The sequence below is a fragment of the Chrysemys picta genome, chromosome 20 (assembly GCF_011386835.1).
Source record: "Chrysemys picta bellii isolate R12L10 chromosome 20, ASM1138683v2, whole genome shotgun sequence".
Lineage (NCBI taxonomy): Eukaryota > Metazoa > Chordata > Testudines > Emydidae > Chrysemys > Chrysemys picta.
The window spans coordinates 1488830-1508779 of NC_088810.1; the positions used below are offsets into that span (position 1 = coordinate 1488830).

Genomic DNA, 19950 nt, shown 5'->3' on the forward strand with positions numbered 1-19950 from the left:
CCACTCACCCTTGGGGCTGCAAGATTGTGGAGCTGGAGGGGCCCGGGCCGCCATCCCCACTGCTGCCCGCGAGGGAGGGGAAAAGGCCCCGTCACTCATTTGCTGCCCTTCTGCCCCATGCAGATTAGGCCGGCAGCCACTAAGGTGCCCCTTCCACTAGCCCAGGGGGGGTTTGGAACCCACCGCCCCCAGGGGGCCGGGTGGGGCAGATCCCGCCCGCACACTCTGTCTGCTTCGCCTTGGAGAGAGCGGGTTGTGGGCAGGCCAGCCATCCGCAGAACGATGAATATTAACGAGCTCATTGAAATAGCTGGGGGGTGGGGACCTTGTTTAATAATAAAAGTGATTCTGTATCTCTGCCGTACTCTGTCCCCTGCGCCGGTGTCTGTCTGGCCTGTGCTGGGTGGGCGGGGCAGGAGCTTGGGGAGGAGGGGGGCTGTCTCCCAGGATGATCGGGGTGAGGACGCGGCCTGTGCTGTGATGGTTGCACTGATATCATCACGGCATCACCCTGCCGATGGGTGACATCACCTCGCAGGGGTGTGACGTGGGTGGGGACTCTGCATCTGGCCATCACCCGGCCAAGCTGGGTGACAGGTGGGTGACATCATGGTGCAGGCCTGCGCTGTGGGGGTGATGCCATGCCTGTGACAGCATGTTGCATGTTATTTAGGGGGGGGGGGGGACCTGGGGCCCTTCCTAGCACTTGGCCTGGTGTCCTGTGGTGCCGGAGCTAAGACTGTTAACAGCTGTAGCGCCTGGCTTCGCTGAGAACTACAACTCCCAGCATGCACCTTGCTGGGGCATTGTTCTGTGGTGAGAACTACAACTTGCCACTCGCCCAGCCTTTGCTCCTCTGCAAGAACTTCAACTCCCAGAATGCATTTGGTTTGGTCATTTCTCCACTAAGAACTACAGCACCCAGCATGCATGTGGTTGGGGCATTGTGCCTGAGAATAAGAGCTTGTCATGGGGGTGGGGGTCAGCCGCTCAGGGGGGGCGAGACTGCCCTCCGGGAGGGAGGGGGAATACTTGCCCCAGGGGGCCCTGCAGCACCAGCTCGGGGTGCAAGACAGAGGGGCTGGAGAACGGGACAGGGGCCCTTTCCCCTCTAGGGGGCGCTGGCGCCCATCTGGGACACCATAGGCTGTGTGTCTAATTCATCTCCCCCTGCCCAATCCCAGGACTCCAGCCAGCCCCCCCCCCCCTCCACTGGATGTGCCCCTGGCCCAGGATATGCCCTGGGAGATAGCGGCTAGGGGTGGCCCTGGGTGAGCCGCTTGGGGGAGGGGGGGCAGGGGAGGCTGGATGGGACCGTGGGGCGAGACATGGGGCCAAGGCCACACATCTGGGGCAGAGCTTCCAGCGACTGAGCCACCCACTGCTGACCCCTCAGCTTGTCACTGTTCCGCTGGCTGCCCACCCCATGGCCAAGGCGCCCTCTGGGCTGCCCCATGCCCCCAAAGGGAGGAGGGACTGAGGGGGCTGGGGCCTAGGGCTTGTCGCTCTGTGGGACTCATGTAGGGCCCGGGCCCTACAGGAAGCCCTTGGTCCTATATAGCACTTCAGGGCCGAGGCCCCCCTGCACTATAGCCCCAGTGCAAGGGCAGGGCCTGTGGGTGCAGTGACCAAGTCGTGAAACCCTCCCTCACGGTTACAGAGGGGCCTGGGGCCCGTCCGCACACAGTCTGGGAGCATCACAGCCCTGGGGCTGCAGCTCCAGAGAGATGGGGGTGGGAGAAGCTGGAGTCACAGCCCAGAGGCCCCCCGGCTTGTGGGGGGACAGTTTCAGCCCCATGGGCTGCGCGAAGCAGCAGAAGCAATGAGACCAAACCTGGGATCGGTACAAGGTCAAGAACAGAAAAGAAACCGCCCCGAGAGTTTTTCTTTAGGGGGTAGAAGGTGGGTCAACTGGAGGGGCACCAGCTAAGCTGGTGGAGCAGGGCTGGGATTGAGGGGCACCCACAGGGGGTGGGGGGCAAGGCTGGGCCTCATGGAACATTTTGATTGGCTGCAGTTGAGATGGTAGGGGGGGAAGAGCAGTTTGTGACAGGAAGTGAAGCTGCGTCCTGGACCATCCCCATTCCTCAGCATCCCAGGCCATTGTCTCAACACACAGATCAGCTGAGTGGGGTCCTGGTGCCCTGGCCCGTGTCACCGCCACTGCCCCGCTGTGGGGCAGGAGTTCTCGCTGCATCCCAGCCCCCCACGCTGCAGCCAGCCCCCCTTCCTCTGATTTTGAAATCAGGCTTTGCAGTTCCTACGCGTCCCCAGCAGCTGAAGGCAGAGCCTTTCCCATTCCCCCAACCCTGGGGCTACATGCCCATGGCTCCTTGTAGCCTTCCCCTGCCCTGCAGCCAGCCCCGCCTGGCTCCAGCCCGCCCCAGGAGACAGACACCCTGTCCTGTGCTCAGCTTCCATCTCTTTATTGTTTCCATATGAAAAAATAGGACCGTCTCCTCCCCCCAGTGCCCCCGCACGGCCCCGCAGCCTGGTATGGGAGCCCGGCTCTCCTCAACACCCCACATCTCCTCCCTTCCACTCCACACTGCCCCCAAAAACTTCCTTCCCATGGCTGCCCAGCTCCGCCCCGAAGCAGTGAAGATGCACGCCCCCTTGGGGAGCAGGCAAGTGCCCCTGGCAGCGGGTCTGGGACCCCTACAGCACTGGGCAGTTATACTGGTACAACCGGGCTTATAGTGGCTGTAGGGGTAGACTGGTGTAACGGCCCTTCGTATTGGATTAAGTGCCTCTGTGCCAGGGGCTGCACTGGGATAACTCTAACAGGGTGAAAGTCACCCCAGCGCTGACACAGTTTACCGGGACAAGCTCTGGGTCCAGCTCCGCTCGGGAAGTCAGAGAGATCCCGCCACACTGCAGGGTAACGGGGACCAGACACGGGCTCCGGAAAGCTCCCCCCTGCCCCCAACACAGAAAGGTCCTCTCCCGCCAGGACTCCAGCCTCCACCCGGGCTAGAGAGTGATGGTCGGTGCCGTGGAGGGCTCGGTGCTTGGCTGCAGGGGAGGCGCAAGGCGTTTATGGGAGGAAGAGCAGGGTGTGGAGAGAGATGCTGTGGGGTGCGTGTCGCAGACGGACACGGACACAGGGGGATGGGGGGGCGTGTTTCAGATGGCAGCCCCCTGAGACGGCCAGCCCTCCTGCCCTGGGACCGGATAGGAGCCCGTGCTCCCTAGAGGGGACAGGCCCGGTGCCCATTCGCCGTCCCCCTGAGCTAGCCAATCCCCCACCTTGGGGCTGGATGGGAGCTGGCACCCTCTAGAGGGGAAAGGCCCCATGTCCTGCTCCATCCAATCCGCTCAGTTCCGTCAATGTCCTTCCAGTCCCATTCTAGCTCGACTTCCTGCCAGGTGGCGCCTGCTGTCCCAGCTCCCAGAGCTGATTGGAGTGGGCTTGGTGGCAGAAGAGGGGGCATCCTGCTGCAGTCCCAGCTCTCCCCACTGGGGCTGGAGGGGGCGCTAGAGCTCCTGGGGCGGCACCAGAGCCCTCAGGCCGCGGCGTGGGGCGCTAGAGCTCGCCACGGGCATGCCGGATGTAGTGTTCGTGCAGGCCGGCCTCCTGGGTGAAGCTCTCGCCGCACTCCGTGCAGGAGTAGGGGCGGGAGGGCAGCAGCTCCAGGGGGCGCTGGTGGGAGGCCTGGTTGGCGGCGCAGGTTGGAGAGTTGGCGGAAGCTCTTGCCGCAGTCGGGGCACTGGTGGGGCAGGCTGCGGCCGGCGGCGTGGCCCAGCCGGTGGCGCTGGTAGTTGGCCAGCTGGCCGAAGCGGCGGCCGCAGTCAGAGCACTCGAAGGCGGGGCGCAGGCAGTCGGGGCAGTCGGGGGGCGGGGCGGGGGCGTGCCCACGCTGGTGGCAGATGAGGGCGCGGGAACTCTCGAAGGGCTTGCTGCAGATGAAGCAGACGAAGAGGGCGTCGCGCAGATTCTCCTGCACAAAGTCCTCGGGGTGCTCCCGCTTCATGTGCCGCTCCTTGAACTTCTCGTCCGGGAAGGTGATCAGGCAGTGGAAGCACTGGTTGGAACCCAGGCGATCTGGGGGGGCGAGGGAGAGCTCAAGGCTCCAGCCTTGGCTGACCCCCACCCCGAACTCCATGCCCAGCCTGGGCTCCCCACGCCACCCGCCTCCCCCCGCCGCCGGGATCCCTAACTCCTTCTGAGCTGCATACCCCGGTGGTGGGGAGGGGGAACGGGGCTGCCCTCCCCGAGGGAAGGGCTGGGAGTCCTGGCATTGCGGGGATCTGGAAGGCAGGGTGCAGTTCCCCATGGGAAGGGCCAGGAGCCCCAGTGCTATGGCGTTTAAAGCCCTAGAGAACAGACACAGGAAATGGCAGTGACCACCTCCGGTACTTACAGACAGGGCTGTTGCTGGAAGAGGCCTTGACCTTCCCCTCGGGGCTGGGCCGGGCGGGTTCATCCTCGATGCAGATCGGCTCCAGGTCGGAGCTGGGGCACCGTGTCCGGGCCGGGGTAGCCTCCTGCTTGGCAGGGAGCGCAGGCCGCGCTGGGATCTCCTGCGGGAGCGGTTCAGCCAGGGGCTGCTTCTCGGCTGTGACTTCAGACATCTTTTCTCTGCGAGGGGAGGGGCGAGTTGTGTGAGAGCACACCCTCCCGCCAGATCAGCTCCATCAGCCCAGCTAGCCCCATATCCTGTCCCCCCGGGCTCAGACCCACCTAGGCCCCTATCCAGCCCCTCCCTGCTGCCCCAGATCAGCTTGGTATCCCCTTCTTTGGATTAGCCCCATGTTTCTTTCTTTCACTCTAGGTTTCTTTGCCCCACACCATGAAACACCTCAGCTTCCATAGGGCCCCTCACTGCAGTGTCTCAGCCCTCACTCCGCCCACCCCATTTCCTCCCATCGCTCCCCCCAAGGAGCCCCCTCCTGTCCAACCCTCTCTCTCCATGCAACCCCCAGCTGTCCCCCCCATGTGGGCCAAAAGCTCCCCACACGAAGCCATTACTGCCTGAGGACTCCTCCCCCCAGGCCCACCCTCCCCATGGAGGCCCTCCCATTTTCCCCCCCCCTACAGATCCTTCCCCCTCCCCTCCCCTTGAGCCCCCCAAACTCTCCTCAACTCTTCCCATGGACCCCTCCTCTCCCCCCTCCCAGGGAGTCCTCGTCATCTAAATCCTCATGGAGCCCCCAACCCCTCCCCCCACAACACAAAGCTACCTCTCCCCATGGCCCCTTTCCCCCCGACCCTCATATGCAGCCTCCCAACCCCCCCCCCCAGCCAGATCCCCATGGGACCCCTCCCCCACCTCCCCACAATGGAGACCCCCCCCTCAGCCACCCCTCCCCCCACGGACCCCCTCAGCCACCCCTCCCCCCACCTCCCAGCCACCCCCCATGGAGACGCCCCTGTCACCCCTCACCTCTCTCCCTCTCCCTTCTCCTCCCTCGCCTGCTTCGCCTTCCTGTTTCCGATGCCCACCCAGCCAGGACCCCTCCCTGTTTCCGCTGGGGCTGCCCCTGCCCGCGCCTGATCTAAACTACCGGCCCCCGGGCCTGCTCCCTTCCCTTCCCCTCTTACCCCCATCTGGGCTCCCTCCCCCCAACCCCGCCCCCGGATATGAGCAATTTTAATCAGGCATTCATTCGGGCAACCCAAAAGACGGGGGGACGCGGGGTCCTTCTGTCCCCAGCGTCGCGCTACTGCGGCAGGCGCATGCGCGTTGGGAAAGGCGCGTGGCGAAGTGGACTGCGCATGCGCGACCTAGATCGTGTACTCTGGGTCCGACGGTGCGCATGCGTATAGGTTCTCTCAATGCGTTTCAGCAACGATGCTACGACGAAAGGTCTGCGCATGCGCGATACTGGGAGGCGGGGCACTACAATGATGCGCATGCGCAGGCCGCCAGGACGCTTCCCCAATGAGGCGGGGTGACAATTCAGGGGCAGCAGCAGGTTGCGGGCTCCTGCGGGAGGCGACCCACCATGATATCCCAGGGTGCACCGGGGCACGGAGAGGCCTATTCCCAGCGAGCACAGAGGCATCCACCCCCCACGTTCCCATGATGCACCAGGGAGTGGAGAGCCCCCTATTCCCAGCATGCACTGGGGTCTGGAGAGCCCTAACTTCCCAGCATGCACTGGGGGGTGCAGAGCCCCAACTTCCTAGCATGCACTGGGGGGTGCAGAGCCCCAACTTCCCAGCATGCACTGGGGTCTGGAGAGCCCCAACTTCCCAGCATGCACTGGGGGGGTGCAGAGCCCCAACTTCCCAGCATGCACTGGGGGGGGGTGCAGAGCCCTAACTTCCCAGCATGCACTGGGGGGGGGGGGTGCAGAGCCCCACATTCCCAGAGTGCACTGGGGTGTTCAGAGCCCCAAATTCCCAGCATGCTCTGGGGCATGGAGATCCCCAACTTCCCAGGGTTTACTGGGGTGTTCAGCGCCTCAAATTCCCATGATGCACCAGGGAGAGGAGTGCCCCATATTCCCAGAATGCACTGGGGTGTTCAGCGCCTCAAATTCCCAGGGTGCAGTGGGACATGCAGGGCTGTGCTGCAGGGTGGAGGTCAGCCAGGGCGCCCCCTTTCCTCTCCCAGGCCGGGCTGGCCCCAGCGTGGCCCTGCGCTGCCAGCAGTGCCCATTCAGCAGCCGCGCTTTCATCAGCAGAGTTTCCCATCAACACAGAGCAAAGGTCCTGTCCGGGTCTCCCTTTTATTTCTGATTGAAGGAAAACAGACAAGAAAGAACTAATACAAAGTCTGCGCTGCGGAGGGCCCAGTGTGTGTGTCCCTGGCTAGAACATCAGCCTCGCTGAGCTCAGCAGGGCGCCCCCTAGGCGGGCAGGTCGCCCGTTATTCTGACAAGTGCGGGACACAGGAAAAAACCATGCAATGCCACAGCTATATAACCACACTCCGCTAATGCAGCAGCAACCCCTGTGTCACAGCCGCCCTGGCTGGAATTCAGCACCACATACACAGCCCCCGAGCCCGCCTCAGAGGGGGCTGCATCTCCGCGCTGGGGGAGGAAACACTCTACAAACAGCCCCTCCCCCTACTCCTTGGCATGGGCTTGGTGCAGCATCCGCTCTGCGTCCTCCGTCATCTCTGCCAGGGCCTGTGTCAGCAGCCTGTAGGTGGCCTCCAGGGAGATCTCAGGCTGCCCCTCGGCCCCGCGGCCCCAGTAGGGCACAAAGTTCCACATTCGGGAGGAGAAGGGCGCTGGCTTAGTGATCTGCTTCAGCACCTGCTCCGGGTCCAGCCGCTTGACCCAGGGGCTCCGGATCTCGGCCTGGAGCAGCCCGGCCGGCTTCCCTGTGGCTTTGGCCACCTGGGCCAAGGACTCCTCGTCCAGGCCCAGCTCGATGGAGAAAGCCGAGATTGTGTCGACGAGGCTGGTGGCCACATCCGGGCCAGGTTTCTCTGCGTAGTACAGGCAGGTATTCAGGGTCTTGCCCCAGACGTCCTTCATCAGCGCCTTGCTCTTCCTCCTCACCAGGCGGCTCAAGGCCACGGGGATGGCCTTCTCCAGTGCCTCCCTCTTCAAGGCTGGGGCATCGCTCTCCAGGGCCGCCCGGAGGGCCGGCAGGTCGTAGGCCTCGCGGAGAAGGCTGGAGACGAGGAAGACCCTGGGGGAGCCCACGCCGTCCTTCTGGAGGGCATCCACACAGCTGCTCCGGATCTCCTCCAAGGGGCCGGGCTCGGGGCCGGGCTCAGAGCCGGGCTGGGCGTCCACATCCACCTTGGTCCTGATGAAGAAGAACCGCTTCCCGGCCGCGCTGATGGCCCGGGCGAGCTGGCTCTGGGCGTGGCGGTAGCGCTCCGAGGCCGTCAGCAGGAAGAAGTCGTAACGGGACAGATCCAGCCGCCCCACGTCCTCCTCCGTTACCCCCACTCCCGGCAAGTCCCACAGATACAGGCCAGGCACGGTGGGGTGGGCGTAAGCTGTGGCTTTCCGGGTGGTGGCCATCACCCCCGTGGGTGCTGCCTCTGGCTCCCCGCAGCCCACCCCCCTCAGAGCGTTCACCAGCGCCGACTTGCCCGAGCCAGCCTCCCCCAGCACTGCCACGTCCAGCCGGATCTGCGAGGGCTCCTCCAGCGCCGAGCGGATGATGGCAGGCACCCCTGCCAGTCCCCCCGTGGCACAGGCCTGGTACAGCTCTTGGGTCTTCCTCGTGTTCACAGCCCTCAGGTCGTCCAGCTCCCCGTCCTGGGCCCTGCACAGAGAGGACGGGACGGGGGGATTGGAGCCCCTCTGCTGAGCTTTGGGTAGAGAGGAAGCTTGTACCTGGTGTCACTGGAACCCAGGACACTTGGGGTCTGGTCCCAGCTCAGCCACAGACACCCTGTGAGTCACTGCCTCTCTCTGGGCCTCAGTTTCCCCACCTGTATGTAGGAGAAGGAGCCTTCTTTTGTCTATGCAGAATGGAAGCTCCACCTCTTAGAGGATGTGGGGCAGGGACTGGGGCTTGGGCGGGGTCTATGCAGCGCCCCATAGCGGAGCCCCTGTTCTCGAGCGGGGTCTATGCAGCGCCCGGCACAATGCAGCACTTAGTGTGATGGGGCCCCGCAATACCCAGTGGGGAAGTTTCACTGCAGTTTCTGTTAAAAAGCTGATTTTTCAAAGTGCTGTAAAATTTCCCCCACTCCCCTCCCAGAGCCAGAACCCAGGAGTCCTGGCTCCCGGCCCACCTGCTCTGACCCACTAGACCCCACTCCCCTCCCAGAGCTGGGGAGAGAACCCAGGAGTCCTGGCTCCCGGCCCCCCTGCTCTGACCCGCTAGACCCCACTCCCCTCCCAAAGCTGGGGAGAGAACCCGGGAGTCCTGGCTCCCGGCCCCCCTGCTCTGACCCGCTAGACCCCACTCCCCTCCCAGAGCTGGGGAGAGAACCCGGGAGTCCTGGCTCCTGGCCCCCCCTGCTCTGACCTGCTAGACCCCACTCCGCTCCCAGAGCTGGGGAGAGAACCCAGGAGTCCTGGCTCCCGGCCCCCCTGCTCTGACCCGCTAGACCCCACTCCCCTCCCAGAGCTGGGGAGAGAACCCAGGAGTCCTGGCTCCTAGCCCCGCTCCACTCACCTCTTCAGCTGGATTAGCTCCTCCTCCAGTTTGTCCTGGAACTGGCTGAACTGGTACCTGTCCGTCTCCAGGGCCGAGACCAGGAAAACCCTGTTGGGCTCCAGCCTGTTCTTGGCCAGCACCTCGGCCACCCCGTTCCGGGCCAGCGCCAGCGCCTCGGCCGAGCTGTACCGGGCCTGGAACCGCCGCTTGGCCGTGTGCAAGTCCAGGTCCACCTTGGTGCGCACCACGTAGTAGGGCTTCCGCTTCTGCTGGAAGGCCTTGAGGAGCTGCAGGTGGGGATCTGCCGGGCTTCCCTCGGCCACCACCAGCACCAGGCAGGTGAACTTCCCCAGGTCCCCCAGCCGCTTCGTGTAGTCGCCCGGCTTCTCCGGCTCCTGGAAGCCCGGGAGATCCCACAGTGCCAGGTTGGGGTAGGTGGGGTGGGTGTAGCCGGCCGGCTGCCCCGGGGGTTCCGGCGCCTGCTGGAAGAAGGCCTGGGCGTTGTCCAGGCCGGGGCGTTCTCCCACGAGGGCGTGGATCAGCGTGGTGACCCCGGCGGCCCGGCGGCCCACCACAGCCACGTCGACCTTCAGGGTGTTGACCGAATCCACCAGGGCCTGGAGGCGGGCGGCGGCCGTGACGGGGTCGTGGGCTTCGTAGCGGGTCCGCAGCTCCCGGAGGAAAGCGTCATCCAAGCCCACCGGGGCTGCCATGGCCCACCGCTGCGAGGGGAAGAAAGCTGGAGTCAGGACTCCTGGGTTCTCTCCCCGGCTCGGGGAGGGGAGTGTGGGCTGGTGGTTAGAGACGGGGCCAGGACGCCTGGGTTCTCTGGGGGAGACGGGGGGTCAGGACGCCTGGGTTCTCAGGGGAAGGGGGGAGACAGGACCCCTGGGTTCTGGGGGGGTGATGGTGGTTGGGGGGGGACCAGGACGCCTGGGTTCTTGGGGGGGGGGGGGGGCTGGGAGCCAGGACGCCTGGGTTCTCTGGGGGAGACGGGGGGGTCAGGACGCCTGGGTTCTCAGGGGAAGGGGGGAGACAGGACCCCTGGGTTCTGGGGGGGTGATGGTGGTTGAGGGGGGGGACACCAGGACGCCTGGGTTCTCGGGGGGGGGGGTCCAGCCGCTCACCCGCAGTGGGTCCCTCCCGGCCGATGGCTCCAGGCCCAGTGACAGCGGGGCCGGGAAATAGAAACCGACGCGGCGGCTCCTCCCCGCGGGGGCCGGGCCGGGCCGGGCCGGAGGGGGAGGAACCGGGAGAGACGCCGGCGGAGCCGTGAGTGCGGGAGGGAGCGATCGTGTGACCCCCCCCCGGCCCCCTGCAGCCCCCGATCCGCCCCCCCTCCCTTGCACCCCCATCCTCCCCCCGAGCCGCCCCGTGCACCTCCGATCTGCCCCCTGCAGGCCCCGATCTGCCCCCCGCTCCCCGTGCACCCCCGCCCCATCCCCTGCACCCCCCATCCTCCCCCCGAGCTGCCCCCTGCACCCCCCGTCTGTCCCCTGCCCCATGCACCCCCGATCCGCCCCCTGCATCCCCTGATCCCTCCCCTGCACCCCCTCTGGCCACCCCCTTCACCCCCCTCCCCATGCACTCCCTGATCCATCCCCTGCACCCTCCTCCGTCCCCTGCACCCCCTCTGTGCGCCCCCATCATCCCCCTCCCCATGCACCCCCGCCCCATCCCCTGCCCTATGCACCCCCCATCCTCCCCCCGCCCCGTGCACCTCCGATCCACCCCCTGCATCCCCTCTGTCTGCCCACTTCACCCCCTTCCCGTCCCCTGCACCCCCTGATCCACGCCCTTCACCCCCCACCCCGCCTCCTGCACCCCTTTCCCGTCCCCTGCACCCCCAATCCACCCCATGCACCCCCCAATCTGTCCCCCTTTGCCCTCCGCCCCGCTTCCTGCGCCTCCCCATGCATTCCCCTGCACCCCCCGATCCATCCCCCTGCACCTCCCGATCCGCCCTATGCACCCCCTCCGTCCCCCTTCGCCCCCTGTCCATGACCCCTGATCCATCCCCCTGCACTCTCCTCTGTCTGTCCCCGTGTACCCCCAATGTACCCCCCTCGGTTTATCTGTCCCTGTGCACATCTCTCCATCTGGTTCAGGAGGGGGCTGGGGTATTGGGATGGGCTGGGATCAGGGCGGGGTGGGGCAGGGGCAGGAGGGGGTGGGGGCAGGAGGCAGACCCCCGGAGCCACGCCCCCCCCCCGACAATCACTTCTCTTTCTGTCTCCGCAGCACCCAGATGAACGAAGCCCCAGACCCCGAAATGCCCCCGCAGCCCCCGGTGGACACCTCGCCGGGCTCCCCGGACCGGGGCGACGTCTCGGTGGTGATCGTGGGGGCGCCGGGCTGCGGCAAGTCGGCCCTGCTCAACGCCGCGCGGGGCCTGGTGGAGGACGACGCCCGCGCGGCCCCGCTGGGGGCCCCGGCGAGCTCCGGGGGGCCCGTGCTGTACCCCGACCCGGCCCGGCCCAACCTGCTGCTCTGGGAGCTGCCCCTGACAGAGGGCGAGGGGCCGGAGCGCTGGCTGGCCGAGGGGGACGTGGTGCTCCTGGCCACCGACGGGCTATTCGGTGCCAGCCATGCCCGCCTGGCCCAGGAGGCCCGCGGCGCCGGCAAGACGGTGCATTTCGCCCGCACCAAGGCTGACCTGGACCTGCACACCCTCCGGCGGCTCCTGGGAGAGCGCTACGACCGGGCCCAGGCCCTCGACGCCCTCCGGGCCGCCTGCACCCAGTCCCTGGTGGCCCATGGCCTCGGGGAGCCCCTGCCTGTCGTCTTCCTCGTCTCCGGCCACGAGCCCCGAGAGCTGGACGGTCCCCTGCTGCGCCAGGCTCTGGTGGGAGACGTCAGGATGTACGAGAGGTGCGGCTTGTTTATTGTAGGGTCTCTCAGGTGGGCCGCTGTTGTGGGGATGCTCGGGAGAGGTAGGGCTGGTTTGTTATTGTGGGGTTTCTTAGGGAGACGAGTGTGGTTGCTGCGGGCGGAAGGGCCTCAGGTGGGGTGATATTGTAGGGTCTCTTTGGAGGGCTGCATGCAGTGTTTGTTATTGTAGGGTCTTTTGGTGGGTTCATTTTATAGGGTCTCAGGTGGTTTGTTATTGTAGGGTCTCCCAGAATCCCCAACACCCAGCCTGTCCCTCCATGTCTCACCCTCACTAGTCCCCCCCACTCCTCATCCCGTGTCTCCCCTGCTCTGCCTCTCCCTACTCCCGCCCCATACTCCCCGGTCCTTTCTTACTCTGTTCAGTCCCCCCCAGCATCTCATGTCCCCTCTACCTCCCCCCCAGTATTCCCCATTGTCTTATGCCCCCGGTGCCATCTGGCATCTCACACTTTCTGTGCGCTCCCCCCCACCGGTGACCCCCATTGTCTCACGCCCCCGTGCCCCCTGGTGCCCCCATTGTCTCACGCCCACTGTGCCCGTAGGGTGCTGCGCCCCACGCTCTCCGGATTTGAGCAGATCAGCGAGCGGGAGGTGGCCGAGATTCAGGAGGCCTACGAGCTGGGCGGCCTGGCGGAGGTGGTGACCCGGGTCCAGTGCAGCCTGGAGACCCTGTGGAACGCCCGGCTGGATGTGGCCGTCACGGGGGAGTCAGGGGCTGGCAAGTCCACCTTCGTCAACGCCCTGCGAGGCCTGAGTGACGAGGACGAGGGGGCGGCCCAGACCGGCGTGACCGAGACCACGGCCCAGCCCACGGCCTACCCCTATCCCGGCTACCCCAACGTGACGCTGTGGGACCTGCCGGGCATCGGGACGCCCAGCTTCCGGGCCGACCGCTACCTCGAGGCCGTGAATTTCACTCGCTACGACTTCTTCATCATCCTGGCCTCGGAGAGGTTCAAGGAGAACCACGTCCGCCTGGCCCGGGCCATCGTGGAGCAAGGCAAACGCTTCTACTTCGTGCGCGCCAAGGTAGACAACGACCTGGAGGCCACGCGGAGGAGGAAGAACCCGCCCGAGGAAGAGGAAGTGCTGGAGGAGATCAGGAGGGATTGCCGGGAACGGCTGGGTCAGGCCGGGCTGGGCGACGCCAAGGTCTTCCTCCTCAGCAGCTTCGAGATGGAGAAATACGACTTCCAGGCCTTCGAGGACACCTTGGAGCGAGAGCTGCCCGGGCACAAGCGTCACGCCTTCCTCCTCTCCCTGCCCAACCTCTCGGGGGCCATCATCGAGAAGAAGCGGCAGCTGCTCCACCAGGAGGTCTGGAAGGTGGCCTTGGTCTCCAGCCTGGTGGCCGCCGTGCCCTTGCCGGGGCTGGCCTTCACCTGCGACGTCTCCATCCTGCTGAGGAAACTGGCCGCCTACCGGCAGGATTTCGGGCTGGACGCGGCCTCCCTGGCCCGGCTGGCGGAGAGGGCCGGGAAGCCGCTGGAGGTGCTGCGGGCCGAGGTGCGCAGCGTGCTCGGGCGCAGCATCAACAAGGAGGTGGTGATCGGGCTGCTGGGGAAGGCCACCGGCGGGGGCTTGGTGGTGGTCAACTTCTTCTTCCACCGGATCCCCATCTACGGGGCGCTGGCCTCCGGGGGCATCTCCTTCCACACCACCTACTCCATGCTCAGCCAGTGCCTGGAGGAGCTGGCGGCCGACTCCCAGCGGGTTCTCGTCAAGGCCTTCGACAGCGAGGTCTAAGGGGGCTTCCAGCCAAGCTTGGGGATCCCCTCCCGCAGCTAAGGCAGAACGGCCGTGTTCTTGTAGGGTCTCTCAGGCGGGCTGGGGGCCGCGTGCATTGCTTGGTTATTGTAGGGTCTCCTGAAAGGGGCCTCCACGCCCAGTCCTCTCCCGAAATCTCTGGTCCCTCCCCCCCGCCCTGTATTCCCATAGCTACTCTCTCAGCACAGCCACCCTTATAGTGACCCCCCCGCTGGGTCAATCGGCCGAAGCGCCACTGTAGTCAATGGGGCCAGTTCCCCAGCTGGCCCTGATGCCCCAGGGCGGCGCTAGGGGGCGCTGTGCCGCAGGGAGCGGGGTGGGGGCTCTCCCCCGGTGCCCCAGGGCGGCGCTAGGGGGCGCTGTGCCGCAGGGAGGGGGGTGGGGGCTCTCCCCCGGTGCCCCAGGGCGGCGCTAGGGGGCGCTGTGCCGCAGGGAGCGGGGTGGGAGCTCTCCCCCGGTGCCCCAGGGCGGCGCTAGGGGGCGCTGTGCCGCAGGGCGCGGGGTGGGGGCTCTCCCCCGGTGCCCCAGGGCGGCGCTAGGGGGCGCTGTGCCGCAGGGAGCGGGGTGGGGGCTCTCCCCCGGTGCCCCAGGGCGGCGCTAGGGGGCGCTGTGCCGCAGGGAGGGGGGTGGGGGCTCTCCCCCGGTGCCCCAGGGCGGCGCTAGGGGGCGCTGTGCCGCAGGGCGCGGGGTGGGGGCTCTCCCCCGGTGCCCCAGGGCGGCGCTAGGGGGCGCTGTGCCGCAGGGAGGGGGGTGGGGGCTCTCCCCCGGTGCCCCAGGGCGGCGCTAGGGGGCGCTGTGCCGCAGGGCGCGGGGTGGGGGCTCTCCCCCGGTGCCCCAGGGCGGCGCTAGGGGGCGCTGTGCCGCAGGGAGGGGGGTGGGGGCTCTCCCCCGGTGCCCCAGGGCGGCGCTAGGGGGCGCTGTGCCGCAGGGAGGGGGGTGGGGGCTCTCCCCCGGTGCCCCAGGGCGGCGCTAGGGGGCGCTGTGCCGCAGGGAGCGGGGTGGGGGCTCTCCCCCGGTGCCCCAGGGCGGCGCTAGGGGGCGCTGTGCCGCAGGGCGCGGGGTGGGGGCTCTCCCCCGGTGCCCCAGGGCGGCGCTAGGGGGCGCTGTGCCGCAGGGCGCGGGGTGGGGGCTCTCCCCCGGTGCCCCAGGGCGGCGCTAGGGGGCGCTGTGCCGCAGGGAGCGGGGTGGGGGCTCTCCCCCGGTGCCCCAGGGCGGCGCTAGGGGGCGCTGTGCCGCAGGGCGCGGGGTGGGGGCTCTCCCCCGGTGCCCCAGGGCGGCGCTAGGGGGCGCTGTGCCGCAGGGCGCGGGGTGGGGGCTCTCCCCCGGTGCCCCAGGGCGGCGCTAGGGGGCGCTGTGCCGCAGGGAGGGGGGTGGGGGCTCTCCCCCGGTGCCCCAGGGCGGCGCTAGGGGGCGCTGTGCCGCAGGGCGCGGGGTGGGGGCTCTCCCCCGGTGCCCCAGGGCGGCGCTAGGGGGCGCTGTGCCGCAGGGAGGGGGGTGGGGGCTCTCCCCCGGTGCCCCAGGGCGGCGCTAGGGGGCGCTGTGCCGCAGGGAGGGGGGTGGGGGCTCTCCCCCGGTGCCCCAGGGCGGCGCTAGGGGGCGCTGTGCCGCAGGGAGCGGGGTGGGGGCTCTCCCCCGGTGCCCCAGGGCGGCGCTAGGGGGCGCTGTGCCGCAGGGAGCGGGGTGGGGGCTCTCCCCCGGTGCCCCAGGGCGGCGCTAGGGGGCGCTGTGCCGCAGGGAGCGGGGTGGGGGCTCTCCCCCGGTGCCCCAGGGCGGCGCTAGGGGGCGCTGTGCCGCAGGGAGCGGGGTGGGGGCTCTCCCCCGGTGCCCCAGGGCGGCGCTAGGGGGCGCTGTGCTGCAGGCAGTGGAGTGGGGGGCGATTCTCCTTGCAGTTCTCCCCCCACAGCCCCCGAAATCCCCGAGGTTGCTAACACAGACCCCGTCCCTGCCCTGCCCCACGGCGGCTCCGGCTCACGCAGGGATCTTGGCGTGACGCAGGCCCAAGGACAAGGCCTCTCCTGGTCCGCGGGTGGGTCTGACCTGGCTTGTGGGGCTTGGGTCCAGTCCTGTTCCCTGGCTTTTGGGGGGCACTGGGGCAGCACTGAAATGCGGGGGGGGTTGTTCTACAGGGGGTCCCTGACGGTCCTCGAAAGGGGCAACGTGTGTGTGTGTGTGTGGGGGGGGGGGGTCCTTCCACTGCTCTGCTAAGAACGCCCGTATGGGTTTGTACCGCACCCAGCACTACCGTAATGCATCTAATAAATAGCAGTCGTGGTGTACCGCACCCAGCGCTACCGTAATGCATCTAATACAGTGGTTTTCAAACTTTTTTTTTGGCGACCCAGTTGAAGAAAACTGTTGATGCCGTGACCCAATGGAGCTGGGGATGAGGGGGTTGGGGGGTGGGAGACGCGCAGGGCTGGGGCAGGGGGTTGGGGGTGGGAGACGCGCAGGGCTGGGGCAGGGGGTTGGGGTGCAGATGTGAGGGCTGCGGGGTGGGGCAGGAGTGAGGTGCTCAGGGTGGGGGGGGGTCAGGGCTCTGGGCTGGGGCCGGGGATGAGAGGCTTGGGGTGCAGGAAGGGGTTTGGGGGGGCTCAGGGCTGGGGCAGGGCTTACCTCAGGCGGCTCCCGGTCAGCGGCACAACGGGGGCAGAGGCAGGCCTCCTGCCTGGCCTGGCATCGTGGTCTGCGCTGCTCCTCGGACGCGGCCAGCAGCAGGTCCGGCTCCTAGGCGGAGGCACGCAAGCAGCTCGGCACAGCTCCTGCCCACAGGCACCGCCCCGCTCCCCCGCTCCCATTGGCAGGTTCCTGGCCAATGGGAGAGCGGAGCCGGTGTTCAGGGCGGGGGCAGCGCATGGAGCCCCGTACCCCTCTGCCGCCCCCGCCGCCTAGGAGCCGGACCTGCTGCTGGCCGCTTCTGGGGCGCAGCGCGGTGTCAGAACAAGTAGGGACCAGCCTGTCTTAGCCGGGCAGCACCGCTGATGGGACTTTTAACGGCCCGGTAGGTGGTGCTGACCAGAGCCGCCGCGACCCGGTGCTCGGTCACGACCTGCAGTTTGAAAACCACTGACCTAATAAACAGCGATCGTGATGTACCGCACCCAGCACTACCGTAATGCACCTAATAAACAGCCATCGTGATGTACCGCACCTATCACTACCGTAATGCACCTAATAAACAGCCATCGTGATGTACCGCACCTATCACTACCGTAATGCACCTAATAAACAGCCATCGTGATGTACCGCACCCAGGACTACCATAATGCACCTAATAAAGAGCCATTGTGATGTGTGCCCCCCGCCTTCACAGGGCCTGATCCTTAGCCCCAGGGAGTCACAGAGTCTGGTGCCCGGTTCCTGTGTGTAAGATGAAGGTCACGTCACGGAGAATCCCCCCTCCCCCCAGATCTCTGCCTGGTTCTTCAGCCAGGACTCCTGGGTTCTCTCTGAGCTCTGGGAGGGGAGTGGGGTCTGGTGGTTAGAGCAGGGGGGGCTGGGAGCCAGGACTCCTGGGTTCTCTCTGAGCACTGAGAGGGGAGTGGGGGCTGGTGGTTAGAGCAGGGGGGGCTGGGAGCCAGGACTCCTGGGTTCTCTCTGAGCACTGAGAGGGGAGTGGGGGCTGGTGGTTAGAGCAGGGGGGGCTGGGAGCCAGGACTCCTGGGTTCTCTCGGAGCACTGAGAGGGGAGTGGGGGCTGGTGGTTAGTGTGGGGGGTCACTGGGAGGCAGGACTCCTGGGTTCTCTCGGAGCACTGGGGGCGGGGGAGGAGGAGGAGGAGGCAGGACTCCTGGGTTCTCTCTGGCACTGGGGGGGGGGGATCATTGCGCCTCAATGAACGGACCTTCCCTCAGACTCAGGCTATTTTTAGGTTGCTCTTTCCCGGGGGGGGGGGGCGGTTCTCACACATCTGCAGCCGAATTACACCCGGCCCCACATCACCGTCCCTGCCCCACTGAGCCCCCCCAGCACTGGCCCTGAAGGCCGGGGGCAGCCCCCCACTCCGCTCCCTGCAGCCCAGGGCCCCCGAGGGGATTGACATCAAGGGCCCGATCCTGCTCTGCTTCCTGCTGGACCAGTCTGCCCAGATTCTTGGCGTCACCTGCTGCAGAGCCGCCGGGCCCCTCGCGCCTGCCACGACCGGGCGCTGCTGCGGGTTTGACGTGGCACGAGGGGTCAGGGACAGCGCGGCCCAGCAGCGGCCTCCTGCCTCTGGGTGCTCAGCCAGGCCCCGTTCCACAGCCAAGTGCCCCTGCTCTAACCACTAGATCCCACTCCCCTCCCAGAGCCGGGCAGAGAACCCAGGAGTCCTGGCTCCCAGCCCCCCCTGCTCTAACCCCCAGACCCCACTCCCCTCCCAGAGCCGAGGAGAGAACCCAGGAGTCCTGGCTTCCAGCCCCCCCCCACTCTAACCACTAGATCCCACTCCCCTCCCAGAGCCGGGGAGAGAACCCAGGAGTCCTGGCTCCCAGCCCCCTGCTCTAACCACTAGCCCCCACTCCCCTCCCAGAGCCGGGCAGAGAACCCAGGAGTCCTGGCTCCCAGTCCCCCTGCTCTAACCACTAGCCCCCACTCCCCTCCCAGAGCTGGGGAGAGAACCCAGGAGTCCTGGCTCCCAGCCCCCCTGCTCTAACCACCAGCCCCCACTCCCCTCCCAGAGCCGGGGAGAGAACCCAGGAGTCCTGGCTTCCAGCCCCCCCCCCCACTCTAACCACTAGATCCCACTCCCCTCCCAGAGCCGGGGAGAGAACCCAGGAGTCCTGGCTCCCAGCCCCCTGCTCTAACCACTAGCCCCCACTCCCCTCCCAGAGCCGGGCAGAGAACCCAGGAGTCCTGGCTCCCAGTCCCCCTGCTCTAACCACTAGCCCCCACTCCCCTCCCAGAGCCGGGGAGAGAACCCAGGAGTCCTGGCTCCCAGCCCCCCTGCTCTAACCACCAGCCCCCACACCCCTCCCAGAGCCGGGGAGAGAACCCAGGAGTCCTGGCTCCCAGCCCCCCTGCTCTAACCACCAGCCCCCACTCCCCTCCCAGAGCCGGGGAGAGAACCCAGGAGTCCTGGCTCCCAGCCCCCCTGCTCTAACCACCAGCCCCCACTCCCCTCCCAGAGCCGGGGAGAGAACCCAGGAGTCCTGGCTCCCAGCCCCCCTGCTCTAACCACCAGCCCCCACTCCCCTCCCAGAGCCGGGGAGAGAACCCAGGAGTCCTGGCTCCCAGCCCCCCCTGCTCTAACCCCCAGACCCCACTCCCCTCCCAGAGCCAAGGATAGAACCCAGGAGTCCTGGCTCCCAGCCCCCCCTGCTCTAACCCCCAGACCCTACTCCCCTCCCAGAGCCAAGGATAGAACCCAGGAGTCCTGGCTCCCAGCCCCCCCTGCTCTAACCCCCAGACCCTACTCCCCTCCCAGAGCCAAGGAGAGAACCCAGGAGTCCTGGCTCCCAGCCCCCCTGATCTAACCCACCAGCCCCCACTCCCCTCCCAGAGCGGGGGATGGAAGCCTCCATGGCATTGGCCCAGTCTGCCAGCAGCTCCCCCACCTGCCCATGGAAGGTGCCACGGGGCAGTTATGGGCCCCACCCAGGGTTCAGCACGAAAAGGTTAAACACGCCTAGGACCCGGGTTCTGTAGCTGCCTGATATAGGATCTGGGTCTAGTGGTTAGAGCAGGGGGGCAGGGAGCCAGGACTCCTGGGTTCTCTCCCCCGCTCGGGGAGGGAGGGTAGTGGGTTGGAGTTGGAGAACTAGATGGCCAGGCCTGGAGAATGACTAAGGGGCATTGAGCTGTGGGAAGGGGGTGGGGGCTGTAGGTCGGGACTGAGGGGCACCGGCGGGGGCTGTGCTAACTCCTGTGGTACAGGCCCATCGCCCCGGGCGTCAGGCCTCTTAATCTGCGGCTTCTGGATGACGCAGTCACTGCCTCTGGAACAAATCAGCCACGCAGCGAGGGGCAGCTGGTATGTCTCCGTGCACACCTAGCGCTGGGTGCAGCCAGCGCCACCGCCCAGCCCCCCGCTCTAACCACTAGACCCACTCCCCTCCCCAAGCCAGGGAGAGAACCCAGGAGTCCTGGCTCCCAGCCCCCCCCACCCCAAACTCTAACCACTAGACCCACTCCCCTCCCCAAGCCAGGGAGAGAACCCAGCCCCCCCAACTCTAACCACTAGACCCACTCCCCTCCCCAAGCCAGGGAGAGAACCCAGCCCCCCCAACTCTAACCACTAGACCCACTCCCCTCCCCAAGCCAGGGAGAGAACCCAGGAGTCCTGGCTCCCAG

General features: G+C 67.1%; 3 protein-coding genes across 3 annotated transcripts; 1 reads left to right on the forward strand and 2 right to left on the reverse strand.

Moving 5' to 3' along the window:
• Positions 1-2410: 2410 nt before the first annotated feature.
• ZNF576 (zinc finger protein 576) lies at positions 2411-5566 on the reverse strand. The gene is made up of 3 exons (XM_005312299.5): positions 5388-5566; positions 4365-4582; positions 2411-4045 (listed from the first exon to the last, which is right to left on the reverse strand). The coding sequence occupies exons 1-3, from the start codon at positions 5549-5551 to the stop codon at positions 3507-3509; spliced, it is 921 nt and encodes a 306-aa protein (XP_005312356.3). The 5' UTR covers positions 5552-5566; the 3' UTR covers positions 2411-3506.
• A 1098-nt stretch (positions 5567-6664) lies between these two features.
• Positions 6665-10260, reverse strand: LOC101941539 (interferon-inducible GTPase 5-like). Its single transcript, XM_065573966.1, has 3 exons — positions 10153-10260; positions 9044-9747; positions 6665-8182 (listed from the first exon to the last, which is right to left on the reverse strand). The coding sequence occupies exons 2-3, from the start codon at positions 9736-9738 to the stop codon at positions 7021-7023; spliced, it is 1857 nt and encodes a 618-aa protein (XP_065430038.1). The 5' UTR covers positions 9739-9747; positions 10153-10260; the 3' UTR covers positions 6665-7020.
• On the forward strand, positions 10164-14099 carry LOC101941266 (interferon-inducible GTPase 5-like). Its single transcript, XM_065573954.1, has 3 exons — positions 10164-10297; positions 11267-11896; positions 12460-14099. Exons 1-3 carry the CDS (start codon positions 10176-10178, stop codon positions 13661-13663), a joined length of 1956 nt encoding a protein of 651 aa, XP_065430026.1. The 5' UTR covers positions 10164-10175; the 3' UTR covers positions 13664-14099.
• Positions 14100-19950: the final 5851 nt, after the last annotated feature.